At 45.3% G+C, this 22113-nt stretch overlaps 1 protein-coding gene across 2 annotated transcripts in view; it reads left to right on the plus strand.

Annotated features, from left to right (window-relative positions):
- The window catches only part of CLPX (caseinolytic mitochondrial matrix peptidase chaperone subunit X), a 32959-nt gene extending 13947 nt beyond the window's left edge, over window positions 1-19012 (plus strand). The window contains exons 6-14 of one of the 2 annotated variants that reach the window (XM_088452723.1): window positions 662-700; window positions 1293-1472; window positions 2546-2710; window positions 10734-10822; window positions 11010-11174; window positions 13562-13861; window positions 15318-15410; window positions 16970-17076; window positions 17716-19012. In XM_088452723.1, coding sequence (XP_088308849.1) covers window positions 662-700; window positions 1293-1472; window positions 2546-2710; window positions 10734-10822; window positions 11010-11174; window positions 13562-13861; window positions 15318-15410; window positions 16970-17076; window positions 17716-17806 — 1229 coding nt within the window. In that variant the 3' untranslated portion in view covers window positions 17807-19012. The remainder of the gene's footprint in view (window positions 1-661; window positions 701-1292; window positions 1473-2545; window positions 2711-10733; window positions 10823-11009; window positions 11175-13561; window positions 13862-15317; window positions 15411-16969; window positions 17077-17715) is intronic. The other variant, XM_088452724.1, reaches the window with a different exon arrangement.
- The last annotated feature ends 3101 nt before the right edge of the window (window positions 19013-22113 follow it).

Consider the following 22113-nt stretch of genomic DNA (forward strand, 5'->3'; position numbering starts at 1 on the left):
ATGCATGGTCCTGTTTGCACTCTTCGCTGCTTGCTTTGTGTACTGATTAACCTCTGCCTTTGCTCTTTGTGCATGCTTTCTACCTCTGACCTTCCCATCATACTGGCACGACTGGGCTTTGCTGTGTGCAGATATCCTGGAAAGTCAATTATTAAAAGTGTAATTTGCGGTTAAGTTGTACAAGGGCTAGTATTGTCTGTCCCTCCTTTAACGTGTGCCTGATGCTTGCCTACATTGGTGGCACCATTAGAAAAACATCTTATTGCGATCAGTGATATCCTTGGGGCATAAGACATCTCTCTGCCTCTGTGCTACTGGTAGTTCATCTAAGAATTGATATGCTGATTATTAGTTCAAGACACTAAATAGCTGTCACCTCAACTTATAAGTGAAAGGTACACTTTATACTCCAGTAGTGAAAATATATATCTTGCACACCCAGTTTTGAATATATATAAAAATAGATGTTTGATGTAATCTGAACTTTAGGATCATCTGAGTGGTACCAATTTTTCTGGTATTGGGAACAAGTTCGAAACTGAATAGTAGTCTACCCTTGCACAGAATAGGACCACTGCTCCTACATATAGCAGCTTCTTATTTTTCTCTTCTAAGCCGGTTTATGATCGCTTCATTCACTGTTTCAATCCCTTTTCTATAGAGTTAGAGATCAGAAGATGGGAGGATGACAGAATCACAAGTAAGTTCCCTCTCCTCCGAGCACAATCTTACAGCACTGGTCTGGCTGAGCATTGTGGTTCCACGTCTCTCATCAGATTGTGTGTTTTAAGTTGTGTGATTGCAGCCAGAAATTTATGTAGATTTTACTGGAGCAGCCTCTGTGGCGTATCCCTCAAAACTAGAGCAGTCGGCTAATTTGAGCCGCAAGGAGTGTGATCTCATTGTGACCCTTTTCACTTCTGATTCATTTTCATCCAAATTCTTGGAACCGCTGTACTTAAGTAGAAGTGTGAAATTTTTTTATGGTGGATGTGTTTGTTACAGTCTTTGGACAAATGTGACCCTTATCATGCTATCAATGTGTCTGCCAGCTCTTCCCATGCTAAGCACCCTGCATGTTCCACCCTCACATTGTGCATGTATACGTTGGGTAACAGATCTATCTACATACATATGTGAATATAAAGCCTATTGGCAATAGTCGTGTGTATAACCTCTGGTTTGTGTTCCAGTGTTAAACCCGCCGATTTTGTCAGGGTTTTTTCTTTTTTTGACACATTAAGATGGGGATAATAAAATACCTTTTTAACCGGACGCTATTCTCTCATCAGAGCTGCTTCAAATTGCTGGGATCAGTCAACACGCCAACGCCCTTGGAGCAGCTTCTATGCAACATCAGGTGAACCAGCACATGCCCCAGGAGAGGCGAGGAGGGGATGTGCTAGATTCCAATCACGACGACATCAAACTAGAGAAAAGCAACATCCTGCTGCTAGGCCCAACAGGCTCCGGTAAGAAACCCTCTTATTTCAGTAACATAGGTGATGGTATTTACCTTCAAAATACATTTTTGAACCTCCGATAAATCTTAATCCTGTTGAAAATGTAACCTTTCTAGCAGTTGGGTCTTTCTGGTGGGGCTAACTTTTGTTTTAGCCATACTATAGGCAAACACCAGATGTAGACTGGAGTTTCATTTTAATACAAGAATGTTTTTTAAATATAGCTATTGTCAAAGTAATAAACTGGTTTTAGCTTTAACGCTAAACTTTTATTTGTTTCATGCTGAGCAGGATGAACATAATCTTCATGTCCCGTCTAGTGACTGCAAACATAGGGGGTCATTCAGACCCACTCGCAAGCGGCAGTACGCTCGCAAGTGGGTCGATGTTCCCCACTGCGCATGCGCACGACGGAGGGAGCTCCGTCGTGCGCATGCGTGAGACCCGGACTGCGACAGCCAAGCTGTCGCTCCGGGTCTTGCTCCAAAGGGGGCGTGCTGTCGATGGTGACTGACAGCACGCCCCCTTTGGTGGGCGTGCCGGGGGCGTGCCTGCCAGACGGAGACGTTCCCATGGGAACGCCTACCGTCTGAAGCCGGCCCCACTGACATCACTAGTGATGTCAGTGGGAGTGATAGATCCAAAATCACTCCAGGGCTTGTGGCAGGGAGACCCTACCGCAGGGTCTCCGTCACAAGTCCGATGGTCGCGATGGTCAAGACCATCGCGACCATATTTTTGGACGCTTGTATATGCTGTGGGTGGTGACCCACAGCTATACGAGCGTCCAGGAGGACGCTCCTTTTTAATGGAAGAGGGCCCTGATTCAGAGCGAGTCCGCTATGGGCCTGGTCAGAGCATCCGGCTCTGAATCAGGCCCATAGACTTGAGTGGTAGTGTCCATGATCCCATTATAGCAATCATTCAGAACCTATAATAAGTGATGTAAATTGTTTTTTTTTGTTTTTATTGGTTTGTAGTTTCCTTGAGAGCAGTATTGTCACTGTGCAAATAACAACATAGCTGTCCACACTTGGTCTTTCCTTTCCTTTTTACATTTTTTTGCTTTTTCTGTCCCACAGGTAAAACTCTTCTTGCACAGACACTAGCAAAATGCCTGGATGTCCCCTTCGCTATATGTGACTGCACCACTCTGACTCAAGCTGGCTATGTGGGAGAGGATATTGAGTCGGTGATTGCCAAACTGCTACAGGATGCCAATTACAATGTGGAGAAGGCTCAGCAAGGTGTGTTGTTGTTGTTACCGAGATCCGTCCAAGTGTACCGCCAGCCGATTACATTTTGCCATCATTTGTTTAAACCATTGCCACTGTACAGATGTGTCCACATACATCTTACTTCCGTACACTACAAGTCGCGTTAAACATAAAGCGTGCGCAAAGTGATGCGAATAGGAAACCCAAGCATCTCATACTGATTAAAATCATATGCGACATGCTTATATTCTATGTGCAACTGTGGATGCATCTGCATGCGAAATGCTACGGTACAGTGTCAGCGGCTGTCGCACACAGTATATAGGCATGCCGCATATTTTAATCGTCAGAAGCTGCTAGTGGGTCCTATTTGCTTTGCTTTGTGAATGAGGCGCATTTGAAGGTAATAGGATGCATGAAAAGACGCTCAGCGCTACTGAATCACGCCTCTGCATGGGGCGACCAGAAGGGCTGTTTAACGCGCAAGGAAGCAAGATGTATGTGGACACCTCCTAAGTGGTCTTGCATCATAATCGTCTTTATGTGAACAGGTTTGGTTAAATCAGAAATGAATGATGTTGCAATATATGCTGGCAGGTCTGTCCATATTTAGTTACTGGCTATGATCATTATATTTATTGTATTTTTAATTTTTTCTTCAAATAACTTGCCCCTGATTTGTCATAGTATTTAGGAAAGTAGAGCATCAATAGCAGAGCATGTCCATAACACTCGTGCAAGTGACCCCAGCCAGTGATGCATTGCTTCTTGTTATTGAACGGATAGTGACAAGCGCCATAAGGATCAGTGGAGGAGGAACTGGAGTTACAGCCAGGATTAAAGAGGAGCTTGACAACCTATCTCCTGGAGATAATGCTATGAAAATAAGTTTTTCCTCAACTTACCGTTAAATTCTTTTCTCTATAGCAGGGTGGGGAACACTGTAGGTTAGGGCTGGTGCTGGCACTTAATGAGACTGTAGATTTAAAGATTAAACTCCTCCACACCCCCCCTCCCCCCCCACTTCTACCCCTGCAGTCCCAGAATACCAGTACTGCTTTAAAAGAGTCTGGAGAGGAGTAGCAGGAACCCCATGAAACTGTTAGAATGACCAAACAAACCAGTAGGGAAAAAAACTGTCAAGAACCAAAACTTCACACGACTGAGCATGAGGGAGGGATCTCATTGTTCCCCAGCCTGCTAAAGAGAAAACGATTCAACGGTAAGTTGACCAAAAATCGTATTTTCTCTTGCAGCAAGGGTGGGGAACATTGGACAGTGGGACGTTCAAAAGCTGCTCCCAAGGGAGGGAACGCTCAGGCTGCCTGACGGGAGAACTGTACGCCCAAAGTGGGTGCTGCCGGAGGCAAAACACTTTAAACTGTAAAAATTAGCAAACTTGTGGATAGGAGACCAGTTAGCAGCAGGATGGAACTGTGCTGGCTGAAGTCCCCTGTTGCACTGCCCATAAGATCGCCACCGTCCTAGTGGAAGGTGCTGGCACCTGGTCCGGTGGCGGTCGCCCCGCACCAGAACAGGGTTGAGTGATGACCAAGCGGATCCAACGCACAAGGGTCTGCTGAGTAGCTGGCCAACCATGTGTACCTGTGTCATAAAGAACAGTGCGGCATACCAAAGAAGTGTCCAAGGAAATCTGCAGAGCTCAGCACAACTAGCAAAGCAAGATCATCCCAGTCCTGGGAATTCGCAGAAGAAGGCAGAATCGGAAGAACAATATTCTGGTGTAAGTTCAAGGTAGAAACCGCGTGTCTGCTGGAACGTAAAACCTGTACGGAGAACCGCACAATCTTCATGGAAGACCACCCCTAAACACAGAACTATGCAGAGGGAAGGCAACAGCCATAAGGAAGACCCAGCTTCCAAGCAAATAACTGAAGATCCATTGAACGCAACGACTCCAATGGAGTCTGTGTGAGAGCCGATAGGACTAGATTAGGATTCCAAGGCTCCACCTATGGACGAAACTGTGGCTGAATACGCAGTACACCTTGTGAAAATGGTTTGGACTCTCTGAAGAAAAGTAAAACGCTGCTGGAAAGAAAATGACGGGGCCGAAGCCTGTATAGTCACTAAACTAAGTCATCAACCGGCCTCCAAATCCTCCAGAAGGAAGGCCAAGAAACATGAGACAAAACTTTGTAATGGTTACACCACAAGAGGTAGAATCTTCAAACTCTGAGGTAAGCGCGAAATGGAAACGTTGCCCAGGCACGCAGCTGAGTACGGACCACCGAGAGAGAGAAATCTGCAGCTTTCTTACTCTGTCACACAAGTCAGGTTGTGAAACCAATCGGGAAAAGTGCCCTTGTAGAAAAGGGTTGCAGCATGTCTGGACGAAGTGGAAGACACCACCCCGGACCTACCGACCTTGGGAGAACGTCTGCTTAGCCAGGCTGGAGCCACTAGGATTACTCTCACACGGGAAGCCTTGATGCACCTGGAGACCTCAGGGAACAGTGGGATCAGCAGAAACCGATGCTCTAGATAAAAAAAAAAAAAGTCCACGGAACCGTAAAGGCATCCACTGTGGAAGCCACCGGATACCTGGATCACATACAAAACTGTGGTGCCTCGAAATTGTGCCTAGAGGCTATGAAATCCCTGCGCAGAAGGAGAGACCACTGCCCTGGGAGAAACATGGTTGTGCTGAGGAAGTCCGCTGTCCAATTTCCCACTACCGGTATGACCACCGCTTCCTCCACCATCGGCGATGCACTCTAGTGCTGGCAGGAAACTGTACATATGCCACCGCCGGGTTAGTGTCCGACCGGCTAGCCGGTGAGGATGTACAGGGCCCCCAAGAGAACCAAAAAGATGGATTGAAGCTCAAGCCCATCGATCAGCCGAGCCGTTGTTGACGGTGACCCAAGGCCCTGGAGCCGAAAAGGTAATTTCCTTGCAACTCGGCACAGGAGACTCGCAGCCATGGTTACAATGAGCCAATCCTGGAGGACCAAGGATTAGACCTGAAGGAGAAGAACGGAAACTCTCCAATGGAAGTTGAAAGTTGACTAGTGCTGGCGGACAAATGAGAAACAGACGAGAGGGATGCCGAGCAACCCTTCCAATTTGCAGAATTACTCACTGGAACTCCCGTGAGTAAACCTGGTCCACTGAATGGTCCTTAAGTGGAGACCATCATGCCCAACAACCGAATGTTCCACAAGGTCGACGGACGAGGCAATGACCGAACTGTTGAGACAAAGTTCGGTAGGGTCTGTGCATTGCCCACCGCAAGAAAAACACTGCTGGAGAGACGTGTCGAGTGCCACCCCCAGAACTGAAGGCGCAGTCAAGGAAGCAAAGGAGATCTTACAAAAGTCGGGATACAGCACTGATACGAAAGTACCTCAAACAAGCGACCTAGGAAGGCTGTAACTGTGAAGCCGAAGTTTCCGTCACAAGCAGAACCTCCGAAGAGGGCCGAATTGAGATACTTTCTGTGTGCAATATGCACGCCAGCACAGACCTTTATTGTGTTGCAAACACACGGAGCTGGGGCTCTACCAAATGGTAGGGCCTAGAACAGATTGAACAGAGTTGATCACCCACTGAGGAAGAAGGACGACCTGCCCAAAGCGGAACCTGTAGATACACGTTCCAGATGGCTAGCGAGAATTTGTCGGCCTCCGTGCTGTGGATCCCTGATCCCTGAACTGAACTACCCACTTCCAGGTGCTCAAGGCACAGAGACCAGATCGGCCGGAATGAGCCTTGTAGCAGTCAAACTAGGAACGAAAACTTGGAAACGCGGATCCCGTTATTGTGGACGGCCATCGGCAGAAGAGTGCTTTCCCGACCAGTGGGGAATATCCAATTTTGGCCAATAGAGATGTCCTTACCAAACAGAAGATAGTGGAAGGAACAAGGAACAATATGCTAATAAATGCATATGCAAAGCCAGAGCCAAAAAGGCCATTCAAGCCAAACCGGCCGTAGCTGAAACCCGGAAGCTACCAGTGTTCCGTCTTGCCTGGTCTCCCACACAGAGCCTGCCACGAATGTCCCGGCAATTCAGCAGAGAATCCCAGGGCGAATCACTGAAGCCCCGCAACGAATTTGTCAACAGAAATTACCATAGCTCATGCCAGCCACTTTCAGGGCTGCGCAGCAGCATCTGTTAATTTATTTATTTTTTTAAACTTCTGTTTAAATTTGGACTGTCATCGTTAACCATTACACGCTCTGCTGACTGCTCCATAACCCCCCTCCGGCGGCTGGCGTGCTGACAACTGAGTCTGTGTCACCGGCCACCTCCTCAGCACACAGACGCGGTTGGAAGAAGGAGTAGGTAAGCGGCTCTTCACCCTGTGTGGAGCCGGACTATAGCGGCTGATGCCACCAACTGGGTGGGCAGCCACCGTCCCTTGCAAGGGTGCACAGTTCTTTCTGTGCTACCACTAGACCACCAGGGACACTGCTGCAATGAGGGCACCATTATTAGATGGCAGGTCCCTGGGGTTGGCCATAAGGGGGTGGGGACTTCCCCTGTTCTCTCCATCCTTCCTATGGCTAGTTCCTGTCTTGGCTCCCCGCCAAAGGCTCTTCTCTCCTCCCACTCTCAGACACTGAGCAACCATATTGCCTCACAGTAATGCCTGCCTGACCTCCTACCTCCTCCTATACCTCATTTTTGTGGTGCCAGTTGTGTTTTTTTTTTTTGTTTGTTTTGTTTTTTTGTTTTTTTTTTTCTTTCTAATCCCCTTCCTCACCTTTTTGGTGTTTGGTTGTTGGGACTATTGTGCCTGGTTTATTTATTTCTGAGCACTCGAATTGTTTGTTTTTTTTTCTTCTAGAATCTCTTGTCTGATTATTTCTGTCTGCTACTCATTGTTTATTGTTGGCTTAAGAAGTGCATAGCTACTTATTTCCTACTTTTTTTTTTTAAACTTTGTCCTCCTAGGGTACCTCTGCAAAGGCTTCCCAGTAGGGGGTGCTCTTGTGCTGCGTGCTTATACCTGCAAGACCTGTAAAGAAAATTTCTCATGCTCTGCTATGGAGCACACTAGCCTTTGCAACTGGTGTTTTGTGAAGGAGTAGTATGAATCTCTCTTGGAGGTGGTGACCCCACAGGAAAAGCCTCCTTGTCTCTTGCCATGCAGGAGTTGGCGTCTCAGCTAGCAGTCTTCCAAACAGTGCCCTTCTCATCAGTGGCTTCCGGCGGATCTTCTCACCTTACTCTCAGGACAAACAGTGACCTTCTGGAAGCGGCTTGGGTTCAAGGGTTGTCCCAATCTCAACCCTCCATGCATCACATGCTGGAGCCCCCAACTTAAACGCAAGGCACCTTGAAGGGATAGTTCTATGCCTCTCCATTCAGGCCGTGACAGTCTGACAATTCCTTGGAAGAGGGTGAGTTCTCGGAAATGGATTATGCCTCCGCTCACGACGAGGACCTAGCTCAAGTTGACGTTGATGCATTTGTAAAAGTTAGAACTGCTTTACTTATTAAGGATTCGGATGCCTCCCGGCTTCAGAAGAGCCCCTTCTCAAATGAAAGAAGGAGCCGGCGCCCCCCTCCCCGGCTTGAGGATATTTTGGCGGAATCCTGGTCACATTTTAATTTGAAATTCTGTGTGTCCAAGCGGGTCTCATCCTTTTTATCCACTTCCTCCAGAAGATCGGAAAAATTGGGAATTTTGTAGCTAGGGAGCAGTCACCGGCAGCCATACCTTTCAGAGCAGGTGGATGGTTCGGGAGGTGGGCTTGCCGATAACTGTACTTGAAGCTTCAAATGGTCCACCGCGCACTTTGTACCTTCACTGCTCTGTGTTGAAGGAAGGGCCGTGCTTGACAATCAGACAACATGACTGCGGTCTGTTACATAAACCATCAAGGCAGTACCAAGAGTCCTGAAGCCTTGAAGGAAGTCAGTCCATCCTCCGCTGAACGGAATTCTTTCTCCAAGCCCTGTGGGCAGTCTACTTTCCGGGAGTCCATAATTGGGATGCTGACTTCCGCAGCAGGCAGGACGTTCACTCGGGTGAGTGGTCTCTGTATCCTGGGGTTTTCCAGGTGCTGATCCATCGCGGGGCCAACCGAACCATGGCCTCTCGGCACAACCACAAACTTCCTCACCTATGGCTTTCGGGACCTGGGAGCCTTCTTGGTAGATGCGTTCATGGTACAGTGAATCTTCACTCGTGTGTTTTTTGTTTGTTTTTTTCCTCCGATTTGCATTCCTTCCACAAGTCCTTTGCAAGTTAAAGCAGGAAGTTGTCCCATCGCGTACCTTTACTTGTGTTCCATCCTGACCGCTCTCATTTTTGCACCCATCTGGACTATCTCCTGATGGTGGTATCACGTTTATCAAGAGATCGTGGTCCCTTCCCTTTCAACCTCTGATTCTATGAACTCTAGTTAATCTCTGCTCACGTTGGACATGGTCAGGTTTCTTCGCTCTTATGTTGACTGGACCAAGGATATTCGGAAGTCTGACTCTCTATTCGTCCTTTGACTTTCACAAGCTTGCAAACAAACTTTTGGCACGGCAGTTGCGTCGTCTTCTAAGTTGTCAGGCCTATCTTTTGGCAAAGAAGCATGTCCTGACCTTGATGAGGTCTCATTCTACTAGGACTGTGAGGGCCTCTTGTGCAGCACACGGTGGTGTTTCTGCGGATCAGCTCTGTAAGGCAGACATGTGCTCCTCTGCCAGTACTTTCATAAAATTTTACAGCTTTGACACCTTTGCCTCTGCCATTATGACTTTTGTCCTTATAGGGACAGCTTTGGGATATCCCACAGTCCCAGTGTCCTCCATTGGATGAAAGAAAAAAGGGGATTTTTGTCTTGCCTGTAAAATCCTTTTTTCTGAGTCCATAGGGGACACACTCACACCCCTGGCTGGCTGGCTGGGAGTTTCACAGTTCCGGCACCCGGTTCCAAGACAGTTGGTCAGTCTGTCTGTTGTACATGTGTGCCAGTCTTCTCTTCTTCGTTCCTGTTTCTCAGGCATGTTAAGAATAAGTGGCTTCCTGAGCTTCAGGTGGGGTATGGGGAGGAGGAGCCTGTGCTGCTTACAAAGAAGTTACCTCCTTGGTTCCCAGGTTTCTGCAGCTCCACCTATACCCACAGTCCCAGTGTCCCCCCATGGACTCAGAAAAATGATTTTACAGGTAGGACATTCCCCTTTCCAAGAGACCTGAAATAAGTATTGATCTATATTTAACCCTCCCCAGCAACAGTTGCTTCCAGATTGCAGTGTTTATGCAATGACCAGGTTATTTTTGTCCTATCTGCGTCTCTTGTTTGTCTCTGTCGAACTTGAACCTGGTTCTTAAGGTACTCTGCAATGCTTCATTTGAGAATCTACAGTCTGCTCCCCTTTGTTTTCTCTGCTGGAACATTGTTTTTTTTTTTCCCTAGTTTATTAATTTGGCAAAGCATATTAGCTGGCAAATTTTGCATACTTTTTGGCACAAAAGCGGTCCATTGTTCAGGTTTATCATTCCAATCCCAGGTTGTCTTCTGGTTTATAAATCGGCCAAGGGTTGTTCATCTTTGTGGCCCTATGATCTTGCATGGCCTTACTACTTAGATATGATGCATGGTCTGTGGATATGTATGTGTTCAAATGTTTAGATGCCCAATTTGTTCTATGATTGAGTGCGTCTTCTATGGCTCTTGAATAGAAATCAGTCAGTCTCTCGTGTGGTATGTCTTGGGTCATCAGCAGGCTGTGTTTGCGATGCAGCCACCTGGTCATGCCAACATACCTTTTACTAAGCGTGAGACAGATACCAACACACCCAGGAATGTGTATCTGGGTTCTTCTGCTCCTTCCTTATCTCTCTGCTGAACCTGAGTAGATGCAGGGTGTTACAGAGAGGACTCTCCAATGCCCTATCTGCTACTGTAGGGTGAAGTATAATCCACTGTCTGTGCAGTGACCAGTACAACCATCCCTTTTCATAGATTTCATCTAGGTCTTTAGGAAAAAAACAAAACCAAAATTTAGAAATATCAGATAATTGAAAAGTGCATACATTTTTATGCCACAGTTAATAAGTGTCTTTTGTGCGTTTCCTTTCAGGAATAGTGTTTTTGGATGAGGTTGACAAGATAGGCAGTGTTCCTGGAATCCACCAGCTGAGGGATGTGGGAGGAGAAGGCGTGCAGCAGGTAATTTATTCTAACTACAGTATAACCTTTTTAGTGTTTTCTGTTTTTCCCTTTATGACCTGTAGGTGGTGCTGCTGTACATGCAGGGTGAGATAAATCCTTTGCCTGCCTTTTACTTGTAGCTCACATGCTTCAGATTTACATAATGTGGGTCTATAAATGTAAAAATACTGCTGTTTACTTGCAGGGTTTGTTGAAGCTTCTAGAAGGCACTATTGTCAATGTCCCAGAGAAAAACTCAAGGAAGCTACGTGGTGAAATTGTACAAGTTGACACAACAAACATTCTCTTTGTAGCATCTGGAGCCTTCAATGGCCTGGACAGGGTCATCAGCAGGAGGAAGAATGAAAAGGTTTGTGGTCACAGGTGGAGGGGTTTCTCTAGCCTTCCATTAAGGTTTTTACAGTAGGTTACATTTACGAATTTATTGCTGTTGCTTAAATGGCAGAGTGGAAAGCACTTGGCATAACCCATATTATATAAAATTCTTCCTTTTTCTGCAACCATGTGCTCATATCTACTATGGACCAGATTCAGTTACCCACGGTGCTTACCACAGGCATATAGTTCCCAGGTTAAGTGCCCCGGGCTATGTAGTTGCAGCCCGCAGGTTGCACTTACAGCAGATTTCTGTTGACTGAAGTCGATGCTTATGGCGGCTGCCTTTACTGCAAACGCCATAAGCGCATTAACTCATCACTCTGGACACTTTACCATTAAAATCTGTGGGTTAACACGCACATTAGCAAATGGGCTTGTAATTGAATAATTCCAAGCGTTAAAGCCTGAAGCTACAAGCCCGAGGTAAGCACTGAGGCTAATTGAATTCAGCCCTATGCTTATTATATTGACAGAAGTGTTGTTAAATAGCAGATTTTACTATTCAAAACATCTGACATCCATTGTGGTGCAGATTATATGGTGATGAACTGTAAATGGCACCATGAGTCAGGGGTATCTATTCTGTGGAGGGACCGTTGAGGAACCATTGCCTTGTTTACCCTAATATTTGGGGCGTTAATCATTGCTATCTGCACTTTACTATAGAGCAGTTGTATTTCATTTGGCCTTACTATAGGGTTTAATTTGTGATCTATTCTCAGGGCCTGCAACAGAAATCTTGGTGCCAAGTACACAAGTTTTTGGGACCCCCATCCCACCCTGGAAAGTATAGTCCGGCCGCCCATCAGCTCAATCTCTTCACACACCCCTCTCCATGTCTCTCTAGACCCATCCCAATGTCTTCAGAAACATCCCCCATGTTTCTCTTCAGTCTCATCCCCCTGTTTCACCATCTCCAGCCTTTGTCCCCTCTCTGGCACCAGAACAACACCCCCCCCCCAAAAAAAAAGTCATGCTAGTGCCCTGCAGTATTCACTGCAGCAGCACAGGTAGGCTTCGTAGGCGACGGCAATCAGGTGCTGGGCTGGACTATCAGACTCCTGGGTGGCTGGGGCCCAGTAATAGATGTCCACCTAGTACACCCCCTGTCTCCGGGCCTGTCTTATTCTAGGTACAAATCTTCTAGATGCTGTAAGGAAAAGCCTTCCTGTTATTACTAAGAGTGTGCAGCTGGTGTGTACCTGTCTCCGTGCTTTCTCCTTCAGCATTTGTGGGGTTGACTCTGCTCTTTCACATAACTCCATATTTTTCTCCCGGAGTCTATTCTCCACTGCCCTGTCCTGGAGATGGGCACAAAAATTTCCTTTTTCGAGTTTTTAGTGTGACTGCTTCAGATGGCCCTTTGAGGCATGTCTGATGGTGTTGTCATTCTCACACATATTCTGGGGTATCGCAGCACTGCTTCCTTGGAGTCTCAGATAGTGTAGTATCAATCGGGTCCTGTACACAAGCCAGACCAACCTGTAACAGATATGGTGGGTTGACAGCTCTCCTAGGCAGTAAGTGTTCAATCAGTGCTACCGGGTTCTGTGCCTGCTACTGCATATCTCAACAGTGTGAAGACTTGGAGCATAAGTGCTTCAAGCCTTCACACTTCATTCAGCTTGCCTCATCAACCTCTACATCTTCTCAGTCCTACCTACCCAAGGGAGACCTGCCAACAGCCAACTAAGAGTGCCACCTGCTCCTCCAGAACTCCCATCTGATCAGGGCACAGACGATTTTTCTCTCCCCTTTAGAGGACAACAGGGGTAGTCCAGAGACAGATGTTTCCTTCTCTGAGACAAGTCTGTCAAATCCATGTCCAAGCCAATAGGCACTATGCGCTCATCTTTATTGATCCATATATTTTTATTGTTCTGAATGACTAAATTGCCTGCATCACTCTTTAGTGCAAACTTTTCAGGTCAGAAGAGGTTAATGCAACTTGTAGTTCAGTTTTTAGTAGAATATATGCTATTAATTTAAACCAACTTGACCAGTTGTGCGGCTATGTATTCTCTTATGCACAGTAGACTTCCTGTCTTTCTGAAGAGCACTGGGGGGTAACCTCTTTAAGTGTTGGACAATAGCTGCATACCTGATTGTAAATAAGATCCACCATCTCTGGTTCTGTCCGGTTATCAGGACTTCTACATGTAGAGATAAGGTGGTCACTACTAGTTCGGTTATGTTTTATGTTGGGCAAAGTGTATTTTAAGCTTAGTGATTTTTATTTTATTTTTTTCAGAAAGGCAAAACTAAGGCAATTCATAAGATGCAATGTCTTTTTTAAAAAACTGGCTTTGTCCTGCTGTACGTATTACTGAAATCTAATTTTTTTTTCTTCTCTGGCAGTATCTGGGATTTGGCATACCCTCTAACCTGGGCAAAGGGCGTCGAGCGGCAGCAGCAGCAGAACTGGCAAATTCGAGTTCTGAATCTAACGCTGAACAAGACATTGAAGAGAAGGACCGGTTGCTACGACATGTTGAGGCTAGGGATCTCATGGAGTTTGGCATGATCCCGGAGTTTGTAGGGCGTCTTCCTGTAGTGGTGCCTCTTCACAGTCTGGATGAGCAGACTCTCATGCGCATCCTCACAGAGCCACGTAATGCTGTCGTGCCACAATACCAAGCCCTTTTCAACATGGATAAGGTTTGATTATTATTCCTTGCTTTAAAATCTGCTTAATTAGGCACCTCCGCCCAAACCAGTGTTTCAGTGTAAGATCTGTGTGGTGTGTTGCTCTGCATCACTTCTATAAATGTTTTACAGTGAAGCAATTTCATTTTTTGGGGGCATCTTGTCCTGACTGCCACTACATACAGATGTGTCCTTATACACCTACTGTAAATACAAAATATGGCGCAAGACGCCGAACGCAACTGAGTCGCTCCGAGAGGAGTAGTGTGGTGGGGTTTTTTTTTTTATTTTGTCTTATGCCATCGTTGACACAGTGAAACACCACTCAGTATGCTAGAGACGCTGGGCTGAGACTATAACCGCACAGGAATTGCTTTTACACGCGTACAAAATCTCTGATGAAGCACAACGTAAACTTGTTATGAAAAAAAGCTGCATCATCGAAGTTCATATACAGGTTCGGATCTTCCACACACCGATACACACGTCACACATCAAATTGATCAGTGGGCCTGATTCAGACCCAGTCGCAATCGCTGAGCTCTCGCAACTGGGTCGATGTTTGTCCACTGGGCATGCGCACGACGGAGCTTGCTCCGTCATGCGCATGCGTGAGACCCGGCTAGCAAAGGGTGCTCCGTCGCTCCGGGTCTCGCACCAAAGGGGGCGAGCTGTCGATGGTGAGTGACAGCTCGCCCCGTTTGGTAGGCGGGCAGGGGGGGTGGGTGGCCAAACAGAGGCGTTCCCGAAGGAACGCCTGCCATTTGGAGGCGGCCCCACTGATATCTCCAGTGATATCAGTGGGAGAGCTTACGGCTCTATTAGAGCTAGAAGCTCTCTGGGGCTTGCGGCCACGAGACCCTACCACAAGGGTCTCGTCGCAAGCCCGATGGTCGCGATGGTCTTGACCATCGCGACCATCAACCTGGCTGCTCACAATAGCTGTGGGTGGTCACCCACAGCTATGCGAGCGGCCAGGAGGCCGAACAAAAAAAAAGAAAAAACTCCCTGATTCAGAGCGTCTGCTAGATAACACTGGCCCTGATTCAGAGACAAAGTAGTTTTGTGAATAGGAGACACACAATTTGAGCGAGAAAGCTACTCGGCAAGGCCGAGTCACCCCGGAGTGCCGAGAAGGGCTGTTTGACGTGAAGCCACAGTGAATGAGGACACATCTGTATATGTTTTATATTGTGCAAATCTGATGTCCATTCTCTGCCTCTAGAACATGTAGTGTGGTTATATTTGCAGCAGAGGGGCATATTTTATTCTAGAATCTCTGCACTAGTTAATCAACGTTTCAGCCTTTGAGCCGTATCGATGAGTGCCCCAATGTGGGTTTTTTTTCTATGCATCTGTTCATTGGCTGTTACTTTAGGGTCCTGGTCTGTTTTCTGGCGCTCCTAGCTTAGAACACCTGAATAATGGTCAATTGACCGATTCATTGAAATGTGTTTTTGTCTTGCAGTGTGAATTAAATGTCACTGAAGGTGCTCTGAGGGCCATCGCCAAGCTGGCTCTTGTACGAAAGACTGGTGCTAGAGGACTCCGCTCAATCATGGTGAGGGTCCTGGGATTCTTTTAGTTATAAATCCTATTATATATCTTGAGGAAAATAACAGAAGAACATCTTTTGCCTGTCACTGATCTGACTTGCCGGTAAATGGCATGGTATCATTTCAACTTTTTGTTTTACTTGATAAACTTTCCTCAAAGAGACTAGACTGTTTCTACTATACTCAGCTCTTATGTCAGTGATGGAGGCCCTCTCCAGGGTGTAGACATCCCTTCTTGGATTGGCCTTAACTGTAGTAGGAAATTGTAGTGGTATGAGGGCCTATTTATCATTAAATATTTCCAATAGCAGCTGCAGCCCCCATAGCTTTCTATGAGGGTTGCAAAGCTGTCAGATTTAACAAGCTCTGAAGATGGCGTTGTACTGCTGTAGCCTATGGGCAGCACTTCACAACATTTACTGGGGAACCCTCCCCGGCAATGGGCGACGCACATGCGTTTTCTGTAGAGCGCATGTGAAGAGACAGCCGATGCTGTCATTTCATTCCGTGCACATTACTCAAAGCGATCATGGGCGGTGATATCGCGCCCAGATCGCATTGAGTACGTGATTCTTGATCAATGGGCCCCTTAATCACCTGTTCCCGATTTTCCTTTTCGGTATGGTTGAAAAATGTTTGTATACCTCAGACTGCATCACTGTTGTGTTGCTTCCAAGTGTCTCATCTGTCTGAGCACAACATTGTGAGGGATGGGTCGTGTTTCTCAGAAAACTCCTTCATTGTATTCAAAATTCTTCATTTGGATTTTCGGTTTATCATAATGGAGTTTTCACCTTCAATTGAGACTCTCTAATACAGCTTCCCTAGTAATGTAATTAAAAGATTGATTTCTCTTAGTTCCAACGGGATTTTTGGTATTGTGTACACGGAAGACCATACCAGACTGACCTTTCTCTTGTTATTATTTTAAGATAGGTAGGGGACAAACCCAATTAATTGTTACTAGTTGTGTAGCCTTAGTTCTCTCATGGAGCATTGGATGATACAAAGACGTGCTTATTGCTCCTGTTACTTAAACTTGGGCTCAAGGAGATAATTCAATTATAAGCCCCTCATCCCCTACCAGCACACTTCACGTCTTGTTATTGTTTAGTCACTCTAGTGATATTTCTGCCTTTTATACCGTATAGAGGTGACCTGGTTGAAGTCTTTGTGGAGTTAGCAACTACTTCCCTCTCAGAGCCCAGCTCTTCATCCAAAGCAAAGGTTACAGAGTCTGTACCAAATTCGTTCAGCTGTTAACATGAGTCTTTTAATGTTGTAGCCAAATTTTTGCCTGGTCTGATAATATCCTACAATAGTTTAGTAGAAGGTGTGTAGAGCCATGGAGGGACTCCCAACTGCAGATCTGTGAACTTACTAGCACAATGTAGGGTCCAATGGAAGGACTTTTCAGTGTCCGCCTATTAACTACTTCACAGTAATGGCTCAGAAATAGACTTGTGTTTTGCCTGTGTCATTGTGATTTAATCTGTGATCATGCAGGCTGTTTTGGGGTTCTTAATCTTTTCATCCTTTTTAAATGTCCTATTTTATTTTATAGGAGAAACTGCTTCTTGAACCCATGTTTGAAGTTCCAAACTCTGACATAGTGTGTGTAGAATTGGACCAGGAAGTGGTTGAAGGGAAGAAAGAACCCAGATATATTCGGTAAGTGAATATTACAGAATACTGGGCATCCCTCACTGTTCATCAGTAGGATCACCTGCAGATTTCAACTGGGCCATGTGTCCTTTATGCTCTCTGAGTTGTACAGGACTCCTAACACTGATGGAGTAGAAGCTGCACAGTGCTTAGAAGTACTGCTTAGCAGCATTTGAGTCAGACCATTGTCTTCTCCCCTATATTTCCCTGGGTTTCTTTAGACTTCTACAAACTAAAGACCATACTGGAGGATTCTTAGGCTTCTGTATAACTTGGTACGTTAGAGTCAAACATTGGTGTTGCAAGTACTGACTTGCCCGAATGTCATTTTAAATTACTATGAGCTATGCTGGCTTCTTAAAGACATCAGGGGGTGGGGTGGTTATCCTTATTGTTTGAATTGTCAATTCATTTAGCCATGGCCTTTGTCAGTATGTCATATGCTTTGTATTTATCGTTATCTCCTAAGCTTCAGTTGCACCCCTCTTCACCCAATAGCGAGGTTTTATGCCAATTTTATGGAATTTAATAGGTAAACTGATTTACTTTCCGCATAACAAAACGCACTCAATATGTGTTATACATCCGATTATTCCCTGCCTAGTGTTGTCACTGTTCTGTAATACTTGCATCCTCTTTTTCCAGAAAGCAAAATCGGGAAATGACGGACGAGGACTATGACTCTGGGGTGGAAGAAGAAACCTGGTCTCGTCAGGCTGATTCTGCAAACAATTAGACTGTCAGGATTACTACTGTTCTCCTTCAGTGTTAACATTACAGTTTCCCTTTAAAACAAAACAAAAAAAACAGTTTTCAATATACTAAACACAGCGATTTTATTACCTGGGAATATTTGCTTTGGGAGAACAAGATCAGGTGATACATTTTAAGAATCTTCAGATTTCTACAGTAGAGAGCAGTGTTTATACATGTCTGATGGTAACAATGTATATTCTATCTGGGGCTTTTATAAGACTAAACTTTGTTAATTCTTAAAACGTCATTTCGGACTACCCGGGTTAATTTTACAATTATGTTCTGTAACCATTGTGCGGGTGGGCAGTCACACTGTGAAAGATGGTGAGAACCCCAGCCAACATTTCCTGTCACTTATTCCCTTAAATGCGTTCTGCTCACACTTCTCTTTGCTGAGTTTTTGTCCCTTCCCCCCCCCCCCCCCAATGTCGTAGTTAACCTAAAACTGAAATTTCATGTTTTCTTAATTCTTGTCTTCTCCACTAATCCATATATTTTAAGCCTTCTTCCTCTTTATACTGTAAGGAAATCTGGCTTCTATCTCCTCACCCTAAGGGCTGATAGAGGTGGGGGCTTTTCATTTACCTCCTCAGTATAACCTGCATTTAGAATAGGGCGAATTAATTTGCATGACTGAAGTGCCCACGGTACATAGAGAACCCTGGGTGGACAATTAACCTACGATAAAGAGACTTGCTGTATTCAAGGCCCATTTGAAGAGCTCAGTTTGCAGCGGACAAAAAAGCTGCTGGGTGATTGGAAAAACCCCATCTAGCCCATTTCTTACAATGCAATAAACATGTAAGGCAGTTACGTATACAGTAAAGGGATGACTTAGTTCTTCATACATGATTGATTTTGTAAATCATTTCCACCTGGGAGTGTACCATATCATGCTGCAGACCCCACAGTACTGATGGGGTTAATATGAATAGCTTTTAAGTTATAGAGAAATGCTGGTCTACTGTTATTTTTGTTCTCCCCCCTCCCCCCCCCCCCCCTTTTTTTTTTTTTTTTTGTTTTGTTTTGATTTTAGAATTCACAGAAATAGGCTAAATTAATGTTATGACATTCTCTTGAATAAACTTGCTCCTTTAGCCCAAATACTTGTGTAATATGAAAAGACGTGTATTTTTTTATTTTTTTTTTGCGGTTCCTTTAAATGAATAAAAAAAAATGCCAGTTTCCTATTGGTGTCCATGCTGCATGTATGAAGCTGAAGTAGTGCAACAGCATTGAATGGAAGTTGCAGTACAAAAACTGCTTTCCTATGTAAACAGCTTGTTGCCACAGATCTGTATATAGTGGTATGGGATTTTTATTTTTGACCGTCATCCAACCTGGGAACACTGCTTACTATGGGTTGCTTGAGGGGTCTGTTGGAGCTCGCACTTTAATATACAACTATAGCGTAAGACAGAAGCTTCTCCACCCCTGCAACCCTTGGTCTTCTGTATTAAGTGCCCTTCAGAGTTTGGCTTCTTTTTATGGGTTGCCGTGCAACCCTGTTCGTTTAAAAAATATATATATATGTATGTGTGTATGTATATATATATATATATATATATATATATATATATATATATATATATATATGTGTGTGTGTGTATAATAAAATAATCGGCAAAGACTGCTCTGGTGCTGTTCCCAACAGTATGTGTAACAAACAGAATAATGGAAGGCACTCCATTATTCTGCTCGTGATGGATGGATAGATTGATTTTTAATCTTATATTTATAGATTAGGTGGTGTGTGCTGTTCACAGCAACACACATTTGGAGTCCGGCACCAGCCACTGCTGGAGTATCCTGGGTTGGGGGACTGCAATGTTGCATCTTTGCCTGTAGTGTCCTTTGTCTCCAAAGGAGAAGTCTCTTTTCATGGACATTCTGAAATTCCATGAAAAATCTTCTCGTTTTGTTGGGTCTTTTCTAGCAGGTAGTCTGGTCCGGTTACACTCAGTCTATGCAACTACAACTGGGAGCAGTGTCAGACTGGGGCATGAAGGGCCCACTAAGAGGTTTGGCCACTTAAAGGGGTGTGGCTAACTAGCAAAGAGTAGTGTCATAGTATACTATGTGGAAAAATGAAGGGCCTGATTCTGAGTCGCGTGTGATGCTGATGTTAACATAGTTGAGCGATTATTTGCTGCTGTGCATGCATGAAAAATTAAGAAAACCCCTACGGCGCATAACCCTGAGTGTACGCACAAAGGTGCTACTGCAGTTGGGACAAATTTCATCATTTAAAAGTCAAAATGTTTGTCGGAGCATGACTGCGGGAACATACGCCATCTTCAGATGGTGTTGGTTTCCGAAGAGCCGCTGCTTCACTATGGGAAGGAGTCCCTGTCGTGAAGAGGGATCCATTCGCATCTCTCCGCCACTGCTCGGCTCCTGCCACCAGAAGTTGCACGTGTGCACCCAAGTTCACACATACGCAGTAGCACTGCAGAGTCGGACTTGGCAGTGCTAAGTATCACCGCTACTAAAGGGCACAGCTGATATTGGAACCAGTTGGTGTAGAGGACAGTGATAGATATAGGGAGCACTGAAAGATTTATATGGGACACAAGATATAGAGAGGGGTGATTAGAGAATTTAAGAGACAAAAAAAAAACATTGAGAGAGTGATGGGAACAGAGGAAAAAAAGTTAGGTATAGAGGACAGTGAGGCTTAGGGGATAAATAGAGGTTTATTGGATACTGAGATGTATAGGGAACACTGAGAGAGCATAATATTTATAGAGGGGACTCTGGCCAATGATAAGTTATAGAAAGATCAGCATTCACTGTAGTCAGCCAGAAGAACCACAGCAAAGGTCAGCTAGAAGAGCAGCAGACACCGCATCAAAAATGAATCGCTCCCATGAGGCTGCGCTGCTGCCTCAGGGTCAGAGGAGCATGTGATGGGCTCCTCCAGTCAGCTCCGCACATGCTTTTTTTTGACCTTTCTGCAGAGTCCCAAAAGTGCACTGCCCCGATGCTCATTAACCTACCTTTAACAGTCAGACAATAAACAGTCTCTGACCTGGCTCCTCTGTCACTATGGAGGGTATTCATGGAAGATTGGAGAGAGAGAACATTTTTAGAGAAAGTAACAACCAATCAACTCCTAACTCACTTTATAGGCTGTGTTTGAAAAATGACAGAAGCTTGATTGGTTGTTACTTTATCTTTCATAATTTTATCTCTCTCCAAGCTTTACTGAATATCCCACTGTGTGTGTGTCTCCTGCAACAGCCTGGGCTGAGCTCCTCCCCCTGATGATACCACTGATTCTGGTAAATTGAATCAGTGATGCTGGAGCCCAAAAAACATGCAGCCCCTGCTATGTCAATCAGCAGCATCTGATGACTGCTTGGCAAGCAGTTGCTATGTACAGCCTGCTATAGTGAAAATCGGTGATTTGTGCTAGGCCCTGCCCTCCTGCGATAGAGGGTGTGGCTATGAATCACCGGGGAAGTCCCACCGGGGATTTCCCCCTATTCCCTGGCAGCCCAGTCAGAGTTTGCCTGGGAGAAACCTGGAGTGCCAAGGCAATGAAAGCAGTGGCATGGTTCCTGACCCAGGTGGTGATGTTTGTCCTGATCTCGGCAGTCTTTCTGCCGGGAGTGGACAATGGGGAGGTGGACCTTCTCTGCAGGAGCACGATCCTCCAGGGGTGTGGTCTCTCAACCCAGAGGCCTTCATCTGGCTTTATTGGCATGGTTGTTGATGCCAGTATCTTGAGAGCTTAGAGGGTCTTCCTAGTCATATAGTGCAGGCTATGTTGTCCACAGAAACCCTGCTTTGCATTGAAACTAGAAAAACAATGCAATATACCAGCGCTCAAACTAAGGTAAATGCAATCAACATGTATAATGAGCATAAATTTGAATCATACAGACAAATATTAAAATATGCATATATAGGCGCAGTTCTTGGTGGTATCTGAATACACAGTAAACCACAATAAAATGTCACAATATGATCCACCTGAAATTGCAGTTAATAAACAATTCTGGAGCAATTGTCCCATGTAATTTCCAAGTCCAAAATATCTCCTATGGTGAATAGGGATGTGCACTCCCATATAGCTATATTTACCAGTTCCAGTGTCCAAATAGAATGCAGGGTCTTAATTAGCAAAGCTTGCAGAGCTATTGCATGGATAGTAGTCCCTTGGGCACGGTTTGGTCCAAATAGCAGTTTTGTGCAGTAAAAAGTGTCACCAATAAATGGAGAGATGGATGGGCTCCTAATAGTTGGTGGTCATATAAACGCCAGTCCCTAACCGGTTTCGTT

This window comes from Taudactylus pleione, unplaced genomic scaffold (assembly GCF_031769625.1).
Source record: "Taudactylus pleione unplaced genomic scaffold, aTauple2 ptg000556l, whole genome shotgun sequence".
In the NCBI taxonomy this organism is placed as follows: domain Eukaryota; kingdom Metazoa; phylum Chordata; class Amphibia; order Anura; family Myobatrachidae; genus Taudactylus; species Taudactylus pleione.